The sequence below is a fragment of the Diospyros lotus genome, chromosome 1 (assembly GCF_014633365.1).
Source record: "Diospyros lotus cultivar Yz01 chromosome 1, ASM1463336v1, whole genome shotgun sequence".
In the NCBI taxonomy this organism is placed as follows: Eukaryota; Viridiplantae; Streptophyta; class Magnoliopsida; order Ericales; family Ebenaceae; genus Diospyros; species Diospyros lotus.
In genome coordinates this window covers 36,460,419-36,480,002 of record NC_068338.1, presented here as the reverse complement: position 1 = coordinate 36,480,002, position 19,584 = coordinate 36,460,419, and the positions used below count along the sequence as shown (strand labels likewise).

The window sequence follows — 19,584 nt, the reverse complement described above, 5'->3', positions numbered from 1 at the left end:
GTTGCCTGAAAAAGATATTTTGTCCAATTTGAGGGGCAGCTCAGGTCTGCACTTGGCGGGCAGTGGAAGCTCCAAGTGGCGGCTTTTACTCATCGCCACCACCACTCCCCGCCGAGCCCTGCCGCTTCTCCTTTCTAGCCCATATCTTGAGCTTTCCTCAATCTCATCTACCGCCAATATAAAATTAGAAGCCCATGACCACGGTCTCGTTTCCCATGATCATCAGAAGATTGTTCTTCCATTCCCCTTTTCCTCTTCGCCGCTTTCTCTCGCACCATCACACTTCGCCCAGAAGACACTCACCCTTTGCCCTTTTCGTCTCGCACTGCTGCCCTCTCTCGTCTGTTTCTCCTCGATCCATTCACTCGCTCAAGGTCCTGGCCATGGCCGAACAGTCCCAGAAGCCCACCACTTCACAGACTCACCACGAGCACACCAATCGTCTAGCCGCCGAGCACAGCCCGTACCTTCTTCAGCACGCTCACAACCCGGTATGTGAATCAGGAGGCTCTTCCCAATTTCTCTGATTTACTTGTCTGGGCTATGTTTGGATGGATAGAACAAGGATAAGAAAAAAAAAAAAAAAAAAAGCAAAGAAATTATAATTTGACCTCAATTAAGGCCATCCAATGAAGCAAAATTTGCATTTCCCTGACCTTAATTGCAATACCTATCTAGTTTTTTTATTTTTTTATTCCTTGGTAATCTGAAGGTCAATTGGTATCCATGGGGTGAAGAGGCCTTCGAGGAAGCTCGAAAGAGAGACGTTCCCATCTTCTTGTCAAGTACATACTAATCCTGTATTTCTTTCGTTATATACAATTGTTTGTCTTCCAATTAATTAGCCGAATTATGAGACTTAACTGTCATGAGTTTTCAATTTTTTGGCTGCTCGTCTCTCCAAAGTTGGATACAGCACATGCCACTGGTGAGGTTTTGCCCTTCTCTCCTGAAGTTGTTCTTTCTTTGTTTAATTCTTTTTTCCATGGCGCATGGTTAAACCTTGCTCTTTTGGTGGGAAACCATTGAGAAGGTGTCACGTGATGGAGGTGGAATCCTTTGAGAATGAAGAAGTTGCAAAATTACTGAACGATTGGTTTGTTAGTATCAAGGTCAGTGGCTGCTTCTGCTTTGGTACATCAGTGTCAACTATCTCATCTACTTGCAGAGAGGCAAATTTATGCTACACTAACAAGAACAATTATTTTCTTCCCTGGAACCAACAGGTGGATCGAGAAGAACGGCCAGATGTCGATAAGGTAATCATATGAGCCCAGGAGGATATAGTATTATCTTCTTTCGAGTTCTTTCTTTTTGACTGTAAATTCATTCTTTACAATTCTCAACTGCTATTCGTTCTGTCTACATTGTTAACATTCTGACAATACATTCCATGCCACCATTCTAATTGAACGGAATTGACAGCATGTCCAGCGTTGGTATTAATCTCCAAGTGCTGTGGAAGTTTCTAGTTGCACCGGCATTTAATTTCAATCTAAGAGAACATGTATCATAATTTTTTGTATTATCAGTTAATAATGTGAAAGCAGTATCATATCAAAGATGCATCCCCAGTAATTCGTTCTCTATTCTGCTGAGAAAATTCTTCTATTTTCCCAGGTATACATGACTTACGTGCAGGCTTTATATGGTGGTGGAGGTTGGCCTCTGAGTGTCTTCCTTTCACCAGATCTGAAGCCCTTGATGGGTGGAACTTATTTTCCTCCAGATGATAAGTACGGAAGGCCAGGGTTTAAAACTGTGCTTAGGTGAGGGCTTCAATCCAATTCTTGTCCAGTACCAAAAATCGTGATTGATTTGCCTCATTATCTTTTCTGCGTCTTGAGTTGTGTCAATGTCGGCTAGTGTTTGTTATTTCTTTTATGCCTTTTTTTTGGGTGATAAGTATACCCTCTTCTACTTGTTTGGTGCATTCTTTCAGGAAGGTGAAGGAGGCTTGGGACAATAAACGAGACGTCCTTGTAAGGAGTGGTGCTTTTGCAATTGAACAACTATCAGAAGCCATGTCAGCCAGTGCAATTTCTAGTAAACTACCAGATGGGATTCCACACGATGCACTAGAACTATGTGCAGAGCATGTAAGATTTTTGCATGAGAAGAAGTGCTATCTATTTCTATTTTGATTTAGGTATAAGACATTTAATATGAGTTTTGTTAAGATGGATGGTGCCTTGCCCCAAATTGCTTTAGTGGTGCTCTTGTGGACTATGGCTTCTTGTGCTTTGGAGCTTAGATTAGACGACCAGTCTGGTCATATTTTTTATCAAGAGCAAGACTGATAATGACATCTCATATGCCTTGCATTGAAATAACCACAGGTTGTCCCATCATAACAAAGTGATATAATTTGTTACTCGTCTGGGATTTATAGGTGCCTCACACAAACAGAATGCACATGCAACTATGGTCAATCTGGCAAATACAGTGGTTTTCAGTTTTCCCACTTAAATTCTAACACACCAAATTTAAATTTCCAAAATGTCCATAGTGGATTGACCCCTCCTGTTTTTGGCATTGATAGAGTATGGTTTCTGTTGAGTGTATTATTTACTTGCATATAATTATCATATGATCTTCAGATAATAATGGTGTACTAATGGCATTGGCTGCCATTGATCTTATGAAGCCCATGGTTTCCACATGTTGGTGTTGTGTGAATGTGATATGATAGTTGTTGTAGTTAATGTTAGAAGGACAAGGACAAGGACAAGGACATTCATGGCAATGAAGGAATCCAGTTGTGTTGTGGACTCTAATTCTCTTAGGAAAAGAAAACTCCTTCCTCCTAGAAAAATTACAATTAGTCTCATGGAGGTTTTAGCAACTGGGATCTCTCTCTCTGGTTTACCTTAATCCAGATATGTATTTTATGCTCTTCTAAGGTTTTCTGCTTCATGTTTTTTTTTTTTAAATAGCTTTCTGGAACGTATGATTCCAAGTATGGCGGCTTTGGATCTGCCCCCAAGTTCCCTAGACCAGTTGAGGTTCAGTTAATGCTTTACTGGTCAAAAAAGTTGGAGGAATCTGGGAAATTGGGCAAAGCAAAAGAAACCTTAGAGATGGTGTTGTTTAGCCTGCAGTGCATGGCAAGAGGAGGCATCCATGACCACGTAGGAGGTGGTTTTCATAGATACAGCGTGGATGAGTGCTGGCATGGTTAGTTTATTGAATATGAATTTCCCTGTGGTTCCCTATTAAGTTCTTAAGAAATGGGTAGTTGATTGCCATTAATTTGCTAATAATACACATCTTATCAAGTTTGTCTTTTCTTGTTATTTATGATGGACTTTTGGCTATTTTCTGCAATTGAGTTGTTGAGATTGGGTTGTTTACTTGCAGTTCCACATTTTGAGAAAATGTTGTACGACCAGGGGCAGCTTGTGAATGTTTATTTAGATGCCTTTTCAATCACCAAAGATGTTGACTATGCATGTATGTCTCGGGATATACTTGATTATTTGAGGAGAGACATGATTGGACCCAATGGAGAGATCTTTTCGGCAGAAGATGCTGATAGTGCTGAGTCAGAGGGTGCAGCAAGAAAAAAGGAAGGTGCCTTCTACGTATGGACCGGCCGTGAGGTATGCTTCAAACTGTTTCCTATAGATCTTACTGAGGAAATGATGTATATCTGTTACTAAATAATTGAAACTGTACAACCCCACATCTGATTTCTCAAATTCACCCTTCACTGTTTTCCCAGAAATGATTGATGTTGTGGGATGATTTTTGATTCTTTAGGGCCTCTCAGTTTGTGATGATTATGGGCCTTATGGCTGTTATGTCAGTTCTCTATTTTGTTAAGTCTTGACATTTTAGATAAACTATGAAGCATGAAATGGCAAATCTGCTCTAATAGAGGTCCTTCCACACAGAAGAGTTGAGATACAATTTTAATAAGTAATGGCCTATCTTGAGTATTATTTTGCATCCTTGGCCTAAATTATTTTCTCCTTCATTCTCCAAGGTTGAAGACACAGTTGGAGAGCATGCAACTCTTTGCAAGGAGCACTATTACATAAAACCATCAGGGAATTGCGACCTCTCTAGAATGAGTGATCCTCACAATGAATTCAGGGGGAAAAATGTTCTAATAGAGAGAAATAGTACTGCTGCGATGGCATCAAAATTTGGTATGCCTGTTGAAAAGTATGTTGAGATTCTTGGAACGTGTAGGCAGAAACTTTTTGATGTGAGATCAACACGGCCGCGGCCTCATCTGGATGATAAGGTATCATCTGTTATCCATGGGAAAGAAGTTGCTGATCGTGTTAAAATTTATTAGGTGTATGGGGAGTTGTAAGACAAGATCCTGTTACTTGCTAGGTAATTGTGTCATGGAATGGACTCGCGATTTCATCTTTTGCAAGAGCTTCTAAAATCCTGCAGAGCGAACCTGAAGGGACTAAATTTTACTTCCCCGTTGCTGGCTGTGATGTAAGATTTCACAAGCTCAAACTTTTCTGGTTGCTCAAGGGTTTTGGGTTAATTAACTTCAGAAGTTTCTCATAGGAGGTATAATTTCATTGGTGGTCGTACAATTGTTGTGCATTTACTGATCTTTCTTGAGGTTGATGTTAAACTTTCAGCCAAAAGAGTACATGAACGTTGCAGAAAAGGCGGCATCATTTATCCGGAGGCACCTGTACGACCAGCAGAAGCGAAGGCTGCAACACAGCTTTAGGAATGGCCCCGCTAAGGCCCCTGGGTTTCTTGATGATTATGCTTTTCTAATATCTGGACTGCTGGATATCTATGAATGCGGCGGCCCAATATTTTGGCTGGTGTGGGCAATTGAACTGCAAGACATCCAGGCATGAACCATCAAACCCAACTCTCTAACCTGCATAATGTGTGTGTGTAGATATATGTAGGCTTGATATTGGTAGTGCAACCGTGTTTCAAATCTTCTAGAGATGTTCTTTTTGTTTTGTAGGATGAATTGTTTCTCGACATAAAGGGAGGGGGGTATTATAATACCCCCGGCGAGGATCCTTCAGTTTTACTCCGATTGAAAGAAGATCATGATGGCGCTGAGCCGTCAGGGAACTCAGTATCAGCGATCAACCTCATCAGACTCGCCTCCATGGTCTCCGGCAATAGGTCTGATCGTTACAGGCAAAATGCCGAACATTTACTGGTCCGCTCCTCCTTCCATTCCCTAGCCCGCCTCGTTCATTTTCAAATCCAAATCTAGTTTTGGAATTGGGAGTATTTCCAATACGAGTAATGATCTGCTTTTTTTTTTTTGGTTTGGCGCTGGTCTGGCTGACAGGCTGTTTTCGAGAAGAGATTGAAGGATATGGCTATGGCCGTGCCTTTGATGTGCTGCGCCGCGGACTTGGTTTCAGTCCCTTCCCGTAAGCAAGTCGTCCTGGTTGGGCCGAAATCCTCCAGAGAGTTTGAAGACATGCTTGCTACTGTTCATTCACTCTATGATCCCAACACAACTGTGAGTCAATTCATTCCTATCATATTCTTGCCGCCTGTAATTTCCATCTGAAATCGAATCTTGGACTCTTCTCCCTCCTAAACAACTACTACTATGAATGAACTCGTTTCAATCTGTTTACAGGTAATTCATGTCGACCCGACGGACCAGGAAGACATGCAATTTTGGGAAGAAAACAACAGCAACATAGCGAGCATGGCAAGGAACAGTAGCCTTGGTGGTGACAGCAGGAGGGTGGTGGCGGCTGCTCATGTCTGCCAGAATTTCACTTGCAGCCCTGCTGTTAGCGACCCGACATCTCTCGCGGCTCTGCTCTCCCGTTCCACCAAACCTTCCTCCTCCTCCTCCTCCTCCTCCTCCTCCTAAAACTTGTGGTTTACTTGGGTCGTGGGCATGGAAGCTCCGTGATGATGTGATGTACATGATGATGATGATCAAATTGTCTTTAGGTCTGATCAAATTTTTCCGTCGTGATGCACAATCAAAAGTTTGAATTCTTTAGAGAGAGATGGACGCGGAGGGAGAAGTTGCCATAAGAAGGTCAAGTAATAATTTTATTTTTATTTGAATTAATTAATCAAATTAAATACATTTATTCACATAGTTACAACTTACAAGAGAGATAATAAAGATGCCCCCACTTAGATAGTCCAGCAATTGAAATCGTACATGTGTTGGTCTTAAAAAGTCTTAAATTCTAGTTGTTATATAGCCGATTATAGGTCCCGTATTTGAATCTTGTTATTAAGTTTTGTGATTAACTTCTCTTACAGAAATCTTGAGATTGAGTTACGGAGACTTTTAAGGTGAGAAATTTTACCTTTTGGCCATAAAGAGAGATAATAAAGATAATATATATTCTATATTACGAAATCAAACTGATTTTCTATAATTTTATTTTGTTGACTCTAATTTGGCATGCTTAATAAATTTTTTATAAAATAATTTAGATGAATTCAAAGAGATTTTAAAAAATTAAAAAGTATGATAGAACCTCACATATCAGTAAGTAAAACGAAAAAATGAATAAGAAAATAAAATATATAGATTATATTATTATTGATATATCAATCAATAATATTTTGTATAAAAAAATTATATAATTTTACAATTTGTGGAATTAGATTTAGAGTAGGATGTTGATTAATTATAGAAAAAGTGATTTTTGGGTTAAAGCTCTTTAGATACAACTAAGAATCTGACAAATTAATTTTTGAATTATTTAAATTTTAAATAAATGGTGAATAATTAAATTATATATTTCAAATAGTTGATGGAAGTCAAATTTCTGTTTTTTTCTTTTATATTTTCATCATATACAGACTCTTTTATCTCTTTTGAAGGTTTTATAATGAATTATTATAACTAAATATATTGTATTTTTAATTCACGAACAATTGAGACAAAAAAAGAAAAAAGAAAAAAAAAAGGAATGTTGGAGGCAAATATATATTTTGGAATAATGATATAGATGTTAAAGTTTGGACATGTTACTCAATTGTTTTAATTTTCTTTCAAATTGGGGACTCTAGATTACTGCAATTTGTGAGTTGGGGTATTAAGGTAATATTTTTTAATTAAGATATAGATTGAAAAAGATAAAATATTAAAATTATTTTAAATTTTTATTATTTTTAATATATTTATTAGATTTATTTGACAATATTTATAAAAAAAAGTTACGTAATTTTTTATCTAATATTTTTCAGATATACTAAAACTTAGTTATTCGACGAGCATCCAAGTTTCTTCGGCATTTTCTTTGTTAGTTTTTTTATTTTGCTTGGTTAAATTTAATTTTTAATTTTACTTAATTATCATTTAATTAATTTAATCAAGATTTAAGTGACAAAATTAGTATTGGAGAGGTCTAAGTGCAATTTATCATTTTATGAATTTTAGATAAATTTTTGTAAAAAAAAAATTATTTTAAATTTAATTTTTACGAATATATAAGTTTAAATATATATTTGATAAAAATTAAAATTTAGGAAATCTGTAATAATTTACAAAAAAAATAGAAATCAAAAACCACGTGTCGTCCACCTAGATTTGCCAAGTTGACATTGATTCATGATTCATCGAGAGGAGGATGCTGAGTTGAAAAAGTATGTAATATTAATATTTTTATAAATTGTATTTCTTTTTTTTAAATAAGATACAAAATTATATATTTTTAGAAAATATTCTTCTGCATTTGTCAAGGATAGAAATGGCAAAATGGGCCTGACCCGGGACCAAGCTAGGGCCAGCATTTTGTTGGCCCATTTAAGGCCGGGTTGATTTGGCCCGACCCGCTTGGCCCGGGCCAAATGGTGACGGGCTGGGCTAGCCCACTTGGCCCGTTAATCGGCCACAAAACCCCCCCGCCCCCCTCAGCCTCGCCTCTCGCCCTCGCCTTCACCCTCTGCCTTGCCCTCGCCCTCTATCTTGCCTTCGCCCGCGCCCCTCGCTCTCATTCTCGCTCGCCGTCGCCCTCGTCTCGCCCTCGCTCGCACCCCTCGCTCATCGTTGCCCTTGTCTCGCTCTCGCCCGCGCCCCTCGCTCACCCTCTGTCTCGCCCTCGCCCTCGCCCCTCGCTCACCCTCTGTTGCTTGCGCCACTCGCTCTCAGTCTCGCCCCTCGCCCTCTCTCGCTCACGCTGCCTGTCTCTGGGACAAAAATGGTATAAAAAAAAAAATTGGGTGGGCCCGTTTGGCTCGCTTGGCCTGTGTAGGGCCGGGCTAGGGCCAACAATCTACTGGCCCATTTTTAAGCCGGCCGATTTGGCTCGGCCCGTTTGCCATCTCTAATCAAGGATAAGGATTGATGCCGAGAAGAGACGGTGCATGGAATCCAGCTGAAACCGCCAGCGACGTAAGCTTCGATCCACGGTGCTGGAAACGTGACGAGAGGGTAGTCTCCTCTATGTAAGTTTCTAAGGAACTGGAAGGCGTTGTAGCTGAAGGGTAAAAAGGTAATTTCGTTTTGTCGGCAAGTTGAACCGCTGATGTGTGCACCAAAGCGGTGCTGAAAACGTGAGCATCCGTTATAAGCTTCGTTTGTTTCTCTCCTCATCACGTGCCCGACGTAAGCTACCGAGAGAGATGCTACAAATTGGCTTGGCGGTGGAATTCACTATCATTATTATACATTGTGTTTGAAATTGAAGGGGGGAGAGAGAGAGAGAGTAGAGGGAGAGCCTTCTCCTTAATTCTCCGATCGGCGGCGAGACGCAGGAAATCTCTGATTGAGGGAGAACGTTGCCTCATCCGGAGCTGCCTTTGCCGGAGAATGGAGGTAGTCTTCGTCAACGGCGGTTTTTTCAAAAGGTATTCAGAACTTTCTAGACTTTGCGTGAGTTTATGATTATGTGAGAGGTTGCTTAGGGTTTATGCGCTGGACTGGTCGAAAGTGAAATCAACTTCGTTTAGTGCTTTTCTAATTTGTTGTAGTTACGGTCGACAGTAAAACCAACTTTGGAAGTGAAATCTACAGCCGTAGTTACGGTCAATATTGCTAGCATTGGATCAGCCACAAGCACTACAACCACAGCGGTAGCAGCATGCGCGACGTCGATCTGTATGGCTGAAGGCGCCGCCGGTATTCTCTCCCTAGTGTAAGATCATTTAGGGTGTGTTTGATTGGGGATGGAAAGGGGATAAAATTTCAATTTCATGGAATTCCAATTCTCACGCGCTGGAATTCTAATTTCTTAATTTTAAGAAAAATTTGTATTCAAATGAAAAAAAAAACAAAAACTATGTGATAAAATTTTCTAAAATTTGAATGGAAAATGAATTTCACCCCATCTCACCCTTATTTATTTTATGTCTTCAGTTTTTAATTGTTTGTGTTTAGTTTTAGTTTTTTATTTAAAAAATATGAAAACTTAACATATTAGTCAACAATATTGTGTTTATTTTCAGTTTTGATACTTTCATATTTTACTTTTATAAATCATCACCCTCTCTTAAACTCAGGGTGCTCTTTTTGTTATAGAAGAAACAGTCCGTAATAATGTCAGATTTTCAATTCAATTGTAACCTGACATTGTTATTGTAACCTGACATTGTTACAGGCTGTTTCTTCTAACAAAAAAAAAGCACCCCGAGTTTAAAAGAAAGAGAAAGGGTGATGATTAATTATTTGTCCAACATGTCTTGACACCTGATTTGTTGCTTTCAGTTTATTCGAACGCATCTCTGTATTGGACCACTCCTCATTAAATCCCAACCTAGAGAAGTAGTAAAGCTTGCTAGATTGATTAACTTTGTAGCATGTAATTCTTTGAGATAATACATTTGAATGTGCCAAAGCTTTGCATTTGCATTTGAATTTGATTAATAAATTAATTGACATTATCCAAAAACACAAATAAATTGCCAATTGCAAAATACCATTCATTTTTGTGTGTATTCCTCGTTATAGGATTGAGTTCATATACAGTTATTGAACTTTATATGTTAACCAAATTAAAATTAAATTTACCAAAAATGACTTGTGCTCATCCATTGCGTGTGCCCTGTTTCTAGTATGTGTGTGTGTATTATATATATATATATATATAATTTAAATTCGTAAATCGTTTAGAGCCAAAGAGATTGTTTGGCTCTCCATTTTTAAAATTTTTATAACTGCTTGGCTAGCTTTTAACTTATAAACTCTTCCAACAACTAATTTTATCAAAAGGTACTACCTCTAATTCGACTTTACTTTTGTCAAAAGTAATTCTAATGGTGGGATTCTTCTCAATTTTTTGTGACATATGTTATATTTGCTTAGAATGTAAGGTCTTTGAAGCATCAACACCATTTCGGTCATGTGCTTCTGTAGTTAATTAAAATGGATTGATAGTTTGTTGATGTATTGGTTGCCTATTGGAACCTTATATCTTTCTGAGTTCCTAGTGATTCAGGCTTATTAATTGTGTTTAATTTAGATTTAAATCAAAGTAGTAAATAATCTTGAGAAAGACAACATGTGAGTAATAAGATCTTGAGAAAGACAACCAAAGTAGTTTTATCTTTTCTTTTACATTTGATGTGGTACAAGTGCACATATTCATTATTATTATTTTTTCCTTTTCTTCTACATTTGGTCTACATCAGCTATTGTTTATTGTTGGTGATATTTTACATATAAGATTATGTTGACCTATGATAAAATTAGAATAATATTTTACATCTTTCTTTTAATTCATACAAGCAAAGTATGGTAATGATCAATTGTACGTTCTATTTTGATGTGTTCTCAAATATCTGTTTAGTAATCATTTATAATGGATTTATGTTAAGCATAATATACCAAATCCTGTATAATCCATTCAAATGTTTTCCCATTAAAAATATGTAAACAGTCGAATCTTTACTCTACCAATCGTAGCATTAATTTTTAATTAATGTCTGCTAAACAATCTTTGTTGGTTGACAGGTTTATCTTTCTCTGTCTTATGCTGTGATTGCTTCAGCTGCCAGAGCATGCTGCATATCTTTTGGGGTGGTTTCCAAACTTGCAAAAAGATTTTTTTCTTTCTGGTCATATTCACATCTAGTTCGACCCTTTGTTGTTAGGTCTGAATTTTCAAATTTGAATGATGAATTTTTGCATTAAAATCTGTCTCAATTGTACTAATGAATTGCAGCTATTCTCCTAATGCTCAGCGCAGTTTTGGCATGCCTTGGTCAACTACTTTCTCGTCTACCGTCTAGGCCTCACCTGAGGAGTAGCCATGGCTGTGGCTATCACATTCCATCCCTATGCTTTTCCAGGACTAGCAGTTAGTCATGGCAAGCCTGGTTTGTTGAATGTTTTCATGAATAGAAATCGCTACTTTGGCTAGCGGTTCCTAGTTGTGTTCAATTTGCCTGGAATGTGGTGGTATGAGTAGATGATAGTCTTGACAGCTTTAATTCTGGCAGCGACTGGGAGAGTAGTGGCCATGGAAATTCTCATGCATGTAACTTCTTTTGTCTTCTTCATCCCTTGGGCGTTGGTTCTGAACCCAAAATTATTTATCGAATCTCTTGAATGCCAATCATTTCTTTGTCTCTGCTTGCTTATTTTGCTCAATTGGTTCTCATCAACACAATCACCATGAGGACAACAAGGCTCAAACAGCTTGTGTTGTTCTCATGGTAATTGTGCTAATGACAACTAACTGGGTAAAAGAAGCAAGTAGAGGTAGAGAAATGATTGGCATTTAAGAGAACTAACAAGTAATTTTGTGCTCAGGACAATGTCAAAGGGAAGTTGCAGACAAGAGAAGTCGCTTGCATGAGAATTCTCATGGTGACTACTGCCTCGGTTGCCACTTAAAATAATGCTGCCAATACTATTACCAACTCATATTATCACCATTTCAAGCAAACTGAAACACAAGTAAAAATCATTAGTGAAAGCATTGACTTCCATTATTAAAGACATTCAGTAGACTAGTCAGCCATGACTTAGTACAAATCAGGGATGTGTGTGGTGCGATTTGGCTGGTCTGAATCATTTTTAATATGTCAAATTGTCGGTGTATTTTTTCGACCAAACTAAATTTAGTTTGGTGCGGTTTACCGCGGTTTGAAAATCTGATACAAGTGAGCCTTAAAATCACTAAAAATGCTATTTAAAATGGTAAATAAAAAGACAATCAAAGATAAATAAATAAGAGCAGAAAATAAAGATAAAACGATGTAATTCAACATTTAACAACATTGAAAGCAAAAAATAACATGTTTAGCAATGAATTATATAATTAACCTGTTTAGAAAATAAATAAATTATCAAATTAACTTGTTTAGCGATGAATTATGAATTATGTAATCAAATTAATTTGTTTAGGGTGGCTTTTATAATTATAATTTTGTTATAATTTTTTTTATATTTTTTTGGACGGTTCGGTAATTGTACAAATCGCGAACAACGCGATTTGTATAGCGTTCAAATCATTTTTTACTGTAAAAATAAAAAATCGACCTATTCGATTTGGTTTATTTTGATTTGACTGATTTATGCAGTGCATCGATTTTTAGTAATTTTTTTTAAAATCATTAAAAATGCTACTTAAAATGATAAATAAAGACAATCAAAAGTAAATAAATAGGAGTAGAAAATAAAAACAGTGTAATTCAACATACAACATTTTAACATTGAAATCAAAAAATAATAATAAAATTAACTTGTTTAGCAATGAATTATAAATTATGTAATCAAATTAACTTGTTTGGAGTGGCTTTTATAATAATAATTTTTTTTATATTTTCTTGAGCAGTTGAATTTAAAATCGAATTGCTAAATGTACAAATTGCGAACAACACAATTTGTACATCGTTTAGATCGTTTTCGACCAAAAAAATAAAAAATCCACCTGTTCAGTCTGGTTTAGTTTGATTTGACCTTTTTTTTTTTTTTTTTTTTACTGTGGATCGATTTTTTTGATCTCTGCTACAAGTCTGGGAAAAGCATACTAGGGTGAAATTGCCAAAAGCGAATGAGGTTTGTGATATCCATTACACTCACCATAACTGAAGTTTCCCATAGCTGAAATAGTATCTTCCAAAAACCCCTCTTTAAGGAGGGCCCGACCCGGCCCGAGTATGATGAACCGGGTGTGAAGCGGCGTGAGCGATGAGCGACGAGGGCAAGCTTAGCAGAATTTAACAACAATTTCTTCAAAATGGTACATACAAAGCTGCTGCAATTTCCCCCAAGAATGGCCGCTTTCTTCTGCAGAAAATGGCCCCTATCAAACGGAATTATTGGCAGCTCATGGCGGCGCATTATCGAACTGCAAAGAGTTCCTTTTGCACCGCCCATCGGAAAATTCTTCTCGTCAGATAGACTCGCGTCGAAAGACGAAGAGCAAGAGCTTGTCATCGCCACCATCGCTGCCGCCTCATCCAAGAAAGTAGCCGGGAACGCGGAGCTTGTCAAAATCATCCTGAGGGACTACGGATTCACCGATGCCCGGATCTCCAAAATGGCCGCCGTGCGGCCCTCTATCCTCTCTTGCAATCCGGACAAAATCCTCCTTCCCAAACTCGAGTTCTTCCGCTCCATAGGCCTGTCGAGCACGGACCTCCCGAGAATCATCTGGGCAAGCAAGGGCCTGTTGTTCCGGAGCCTGGAAAAGCAGCTTATCCCTTGCTATAATTTCCTGAAGAGCGTGCTTCTTCTCGACGAAAACGTCCTTAAGATGTTGAAGCGCGGACCCGGCATTCTTCTGCACGACGTTGACAAGACGATTGCCCCAAATCTAGCCGCACTGAGAGAAGCGGGCGCGCCCCAATCCATCATCTTCTTCATGTTGATTCGTTCCCCCCGCGCGATACATCAGGATACACAGAAGTTCAAAGAAAGCCTGAACAAAGCCGTGCAAATGGGATTCAACCCGTCGAAATCGACATTTGCGTGTGCCGTCCAAGTGCTCTGTGAAATGCCCGAGTCAACTTGGGATCATAAAATGGAGGTTTACGGGCGCTGCGGCATGTCCAGAGATGAAGTTCTGCTGGCTTTCAGGTCACACCCACTCTGTATGTATTTATCCGAGGAGAAAATTACGCGAGCAATGGACTTTCTTGTTAAGGAGATGGGTTGGAAGCCAGCCGCCGTTGCCCGGTGCTCTGCTGTCATCTTCTTTAAATTGGAGAAAAGGATCATGCCACGATGCGCAGTTATTAAAGTTCTACTGGAACGTGGCTTGGTGAAGAAAGATATATGCTTGAGTACGTTTTTATTGCCTAGTGAGAAGTCTTTCTTGGATTTGTATGTAAAGAGATATGAAGATGATGTTCCAGGTCTCATGGGTGTTTTTATGGGAAAAAGAGCTTCTCAAACCAGGATATGAGTAAAGGAGATGAAACCAGCAGAATTAATGGCTTCTGTATTGAAATCGTTTGTAAGTTTGTTTTTCATGTGATGTTAACCATCAAATTTATTTTAGCTGCCTTTGAAATGTTTTGGAAGTGAAAAAATGATACATGGGGTGACCTTCGTACTAAAATAAGGTGCTTTGTTTATAGGAAATGCTACGTTTTTAATACCATGTGTTATATATATGGTGCTTTGTTTATTCTGTTCTCTTTTTTCTCCTCAGTTTGCAAGACATGGGGTGATCTTCTTACTAAAATAAGGTTGGTCTGCAATATTCCGCATTTCAGACTGTTGGCTGGAATTGTACAATCTCCAATCAGCAAAAGCTTCAACAGGTGGTCGATGGAAAGATCAAAAGGATGATATTTTCTTTTCATTTTCTCGAGATGACAGATAGTACATGCTGCTCTGCTGCAGTATTACATGACTACTTCCAGACCAGGCTATTGCATTTCAAACATGCTCCTCACATCCAGCCTACATACATATATACAAGCTACATTGCATGAGTGTGCAGGAATTTTTCCAAGGTCCCCAGTGCAGCAGTAGCTTCAGTTTCGGTTCATCACCTGCCCAAAGCACCATGCATACAACACATGATACTAAAAAGGTAGTATTTTCTACCACACGTACGGATGCCTCATGCCTGTCAATGTATCATTTTTTCAGTTACAAAACATTTCAAGCGCAGCTAAACTAAATTTGATGGTTAAACTAAATTTGATGGTTAGCAACATCACATGAAAAACAAACTTACAAACGATTTCAATGCAGAAACCATGAATTCGGATGATTTCATCTCATTGACTCAAATCCTGGCTTATGAAGTTCCCTTTTCCCATATAAACACCTATCAGACCTGAAACATCATCATTTTCATATCTCTTCACATACAAACCCAAGAAAGATTTCTCACTGTGGACTAAAAACGTACTCAAGCATATATCTTTCTTTACCAAACCACGTTCCATTAGAACTTTAATAACTGCACTGCACATCGTGGCATGATCCTCTTCTCCAATTTAAAGAAGATGACAGCAGCAGCAGGGCACCGGGCAATGGCGGCAGGCTTCCAACCCATCCCCTTAACAAGAAAGTCCATTGCTGCACATCTTCAATGTTGTTAACCATCCAATTTAGTTTAACTGCCCTTGAAATGTTTTGGAAGTGCAAAAATGATATATTGACCGGCATCGATCGTGTGGTAGGAAATACTACCTTTTTAGTATCGTGCGCTGTATGTATGGTGCTTTGTTTATCCTGTTCTCCTTGTCTTCTCGGTTTGCAAGACATTTGGGTAAGCTTGGTACCAGAGTAAGGTTGCTCTTTTGTGATTAGGAGATTACAATTTTAAATTGTAGAAATATTCTTTTTGTAAACCAAACAAAGGGAGTGACAGTTACAAATTTGACCCTCTCTTAATCCTCGCCAAACAAGGAGCCTCTCAATTGCACATCGTTTTAATTTATTTTTATGTAATGTTTATTTTCTTTGTTGATTGATTCAGTGTCAACTCATTCATTGCTTTTCCATTAGTTATTTGTTTCATTTTGAGTATTTTTGGACATGCTGAAGGCCAAGGCCGTTAGACCCTTTTTGGGAGGAGATCATGGTCCACTTTTAGGAGATGATCGAAGTCCATTTACTGAAGTGAATAGGTAATATTTTTCAACTTTCAGCTTATCCATCATAAATGGTTCAATGAATAACATAGTTATCTTTTTATTTTTTTTTTATTTTTTACGCTCTCAAACTATGCGTTTTTATCTGATATCATGATATCAGAGGTAGGTTTGATTCGACTATTGATAGTTTTTTCTTGTGTATCAAGTGAGGAAATGATTCACTTATTGGAGAAAAATTATTTTTTAAAACAAATCATTAGTTGCTAAAATGGAAGTGGGTGGAATTAGCCTTACGCAGAAAGGCATGGAGAAGCTTGTAGGTACCAATTACAAGTATTGGTGCATGTGCATGAAAGCTTTTCTTCAAGGGCAAGACCTGTGGGATTTAAGTTATTTAACATCTGGGGCTAATAAAATTCTAAATGATACTCCAAAAAATGCCTGAAGCAAGAAGGAAGTGGAAGATTAAGTGTGGAGAGGCCCTATCTAATATTGCATTACTTCTGTTGGATTGTGTGTCATTATTTGTGTGATGTGCCTGCCTGCGAGCGCCAATGATAGTTTCTACTAGTATGTAGGTGCAGGTATTACATCTGGAATGCGATTTGTCTTTAGTTACTATTAGTGCTTTGAAAATTTAATTTTATTCCTCTAAATAATGTTAAATGGTGCTGCTATTGGCCCCAAAATACGCAAAATGGTGGCCGGATGGGATCCGTATAGAGTGCTGGCTATTCTTTTCAACATAGAAATAGCTTCCTTTGCTTATTTTTTTTCTTTCTTCCTGTCAATAAAAGCCGTTTTGTAATGTTAATCAAAATATCATAACAACCTCATACAAACACCACCACCACCACCAATGCTGATCTGGTACATCGTGGCGTGTATTAGTCTGCAACTCCCTTCAACCCCGCCCCCCTCTCTCAGTGCTGATCTGGTACCTCATGGCTCGTACTAGGCTGCAACTCCCTTCACCACCCCCCCCCCCCCCCCCCCCCCCCCTCTCTCTCTCTGAGTTCTATACCTCATGGTGTTCAAGGGGCTGCTGCTCCTTGCACCTCCTCCACCGCCACCACAACCACAGCTTAATTACTTTTTCCAACTTCCCAGTTCAATCAGCTGCGAGAAGATGATTTGCTCCCCATACCATCTCACCTTTTGCAGCTGATCCGATCTTGTCTCCCGGTCCAGCCATAATAGATATTGCATCTCACATATGTACAATCATTAAGCTTTTTGACAAAAAGATTGTATTTCTGGCGCTCAGCATGATATAATATTTGAAATTTTACGTGGAGTATTGGGATTTGAATCATTGTTGGCGACTTGAAATGCAAAATTATTACTGGAATGCAATGCAACATTTAGCTAGAAAATATCAATAAGACTAAAAGGTAAGTTTTACATGAATTGTGTTGAATGTTTAGCTCTAAATGTATATAAACTGTAATTGCATTTAAATTTATTCGATGATGCATCGGGAGAATGTCATCCGTACAAGATTGTATTTCTCTCTTCAGTTATTGCTTTATTGACCTAATGCACTCACCAATGCAAGAAAATCATGAATGCGCCACAATTATTTCCAACACAAACAATGTTTTGCAACTTAATTAGTCTTTGTTTTGTTTTATAACGGGTTATTATTATAAATTCTAAATTTGTTATAAAATCTAATAAATACATTTAAAACAGGACATCATGGGATGTCGAAAGTTTCAATACACAAAAATAGAGAGGTGGTTCCCTTGAAGATGCAACCAAAGTGGCCATTTAACAGCAATTTCTTCAAATTGGTACATAGGAAGCGGCTGCTATTTTCCCCCAACAATGGCCGCTTTCTTCTGTAGAAGATTGCGCCCATCAAACGGAATTATTGGCAGCTCATGGCGGCGCATTATCCAACTCCAAACAGTTCCTTTTGCACAGCCCATCGGAAAATTCTTATCGTCAGATAGACTCCCGTCGAAAGACGAAGAGCAAGAGCTTGTCATCGCCACCATCGCTGCCTCCTCTTCCAAGAAAGTAGCCGGGAACGCGGAGATTGTCAAAACCATCCTGAGGGACTACGGATTCACCGATGCCCGGATCTCCAAATTCGCCGCAGTGCGCCCCTGTATTCTCTCTTGCAATCCGGACAAAATCCTCCTTCCCAAACTCGAGTTCTTCCGCTCCATAGGCCTGTCGAGCACGGACCTCCCGAGAATCATCTGGGCAAGCAAGGGCCTGTTGTTCCGGAGCCTGGAAAAGCAGCTTATCCCTTGCTATAATTTCCTCAAGAGCGTGCTTCTTCTCGACGAAAATGTCGCCAAGATGCTGAAGCGCGGCCCCAGCATTCTTCTGCACGACGTTCACAAGACGATTGCCCCAAATATAGCCGCGCTGAGAGAAGTGGGCGCGCCCCAATCCATCATCTTCTTCATGTTGCTTCGTTCCCCCCGGACGATACATCAGGATACACAGAAGTTCAAAGAAAGCCTGAACAAAGCCGTGCAAATGGGATTCAACCCGTCGAAATCGACATACGCGAATGCCGTCCAAGTGCTCTGTGAAATGCACGAGTCAACTTGGGATCATAAAATGGAGGTTTACGGGCGCTGCGGCTTGTCCAGAGATGAAGTTCTGCTGGCATTCAGGTCACACCCACTCTGTATGTACTTATCCGAGGAGAAAATTACGCGAGCAATGGATTTTCTTGTTAAGGAGATGGGTTGGAAACCAGCCGCCGTTGCCCGGTACCCTGCCGTCATCTTCTTTAAACTGGAGAAGAGGATCATGCCACGATGCGCAGTTATTAAAGTTCTAATGGAACGTGGCTTGGTGAAGAAAGATATAAGCTTGAGTACGTTTTTAGTGCCCGGTGAGAAATCTTTCTTGGGTATGTATGTGAAGAGATACGAAGATGATATTCCAGGTCTGATGGGTGTTTATATGGGAAAGGGAACTTCTCAGGCCAAGATTTGAGTGAAGGAGATGAAATCAGCCGAATTAATGGTTTCAGGCATTGAAATTGTTTGTAAGTTTGTTTTTCATGTGATGAGAAGGCGATTCCAGGGTTGATGAGCATATACGAAGGGACAGAGTGAGGGCTTGGTTGGTATCCATCTCCATCAAATGGCAAGTTGGGGCCGGTGAGGTTAGGCTGTTCTCATTTTTGAGATTATTGGTTAAATCTCAAGATTAAGTGTTGTTTTAGTTAAAAGGATTGCTGGTTATCTTCAACTTAATTGCTTGCTGTTTCGATTTTATTGAGCTTCAGTGATATTGTCTTGTTATGCTTTTCAGTTCTGTTTTAGGTTTCAAGTCTCTGGGAGGTTTGAATTTTAATCAAACTTGGACATAAGGGCCTTGAAGCCCATTTGAGAGAACAGATTTGTGCAAAATTTTCTTGGCTTTTACTTTCTTCTTTCTGAATTCAACACGTGTCTGCTCAAGCTGATGAATTACACACACATACACATGTGAGCTTAATGAATTACACTTGCCTTGCCTTTTTCCCAATTTGAAGGGGCAGTTGTTTTCTCCAAAAACATAACTATATATTGACCATTAATTAGCTGTCTTAATAACTATTATTTACTTCTCTCTTTCAGGTTATTGCCAAGGGAAAAGTTTCAAATTTTATACTTTGCATAGTTGCTATGT

The 19,584-nt window shown here is 38.8% G+C and overlaps 3 protein-coding genes across 4 annotated transcripts; all 3 read left to right on the top strand.

The window, feature by feature from the left end:
• The first annotated feature begins 54 nt into the window (after positions 1–54).
• Positions 55–6,141, top strand: LOC127803938 (uncharacterized). Its single transcript, XM_052340592.1, has 15 exons — positions 55–491; positions 713–785; positions 907–928; positions 1,034–1,112; positions 1,227–1,259; positions 1,621–1,769; positions 1,943–2,099; positions 2,937–3,177; positions 3,361–3,602; positions 3,989–4,252; positions 4,348–4,458; positions 4,611–4,835; positions 4,958–5,161; positions 5,297–5,473; positions 5,597–6,141. The coding sequence occupies exons 1-15, from the start codon at positions 195–197 to the stop codon at positions 5,837–5,839; spliced, it is 2,517 nt and encodes an 838-aa protein (XP_052196552.1). The 5' UTR covers positions 55–194; the 3' UTR covers positions 5,840–6,141.
• Positions 6,142–12,867: 6,726 nt separating this feature from the next.
• Positions 12,868–15,849, top strand: LOC127809781 (transcription termination factor MTERF15, mitochondrial-like). Of its 2 annotated transcripts, none has more exons than XM_052348872.1 (2): positions 12,868–14,339; positions 14,602–15,849. In XM_052348872.1, exon 1 carries the CDS (start codon positions 13,119–13,121, stop codon positions 14,286–14,288), a length of 1,170 nt encoding a protein of 389 aa, XP_052204832.1. In that variant the 5' UTR covers positions 12,868–13,118; the 3' UTR covers positions 14,289–14,339; positions 14,602–15,849. The 2 variants fall into 2 exon arrangements, with proteins under 2 accessions (XP_052204832.1, XP_052204824.1); XM_052348864.1 differs by having other exon boundaries at positions 12,869–14,339; positions 14,538–15,849.
• Positions 15,845–19,209, top strand: LOC127809788 (uncharacterized). The gene is made up of 2 exons (XM_052348883.1): positions 15,845–15,972; positions 17,635–19,209. The coding sequence occupies exon 2, from the start codon at positions 17,770–17,772 to the stop codon at positions 18,901–18,903; it is 1,134 nt and encodes a 377-aa protein (XP_052204843.1). The 5' UTR covers positions 15,845–15,972; positions 17,635–17,769; the 3' UTR covers positions 18,904–19,209.
• The last annotated feature ends 375 nt before the right edge of the window (positions 19,210–19,584 follow it).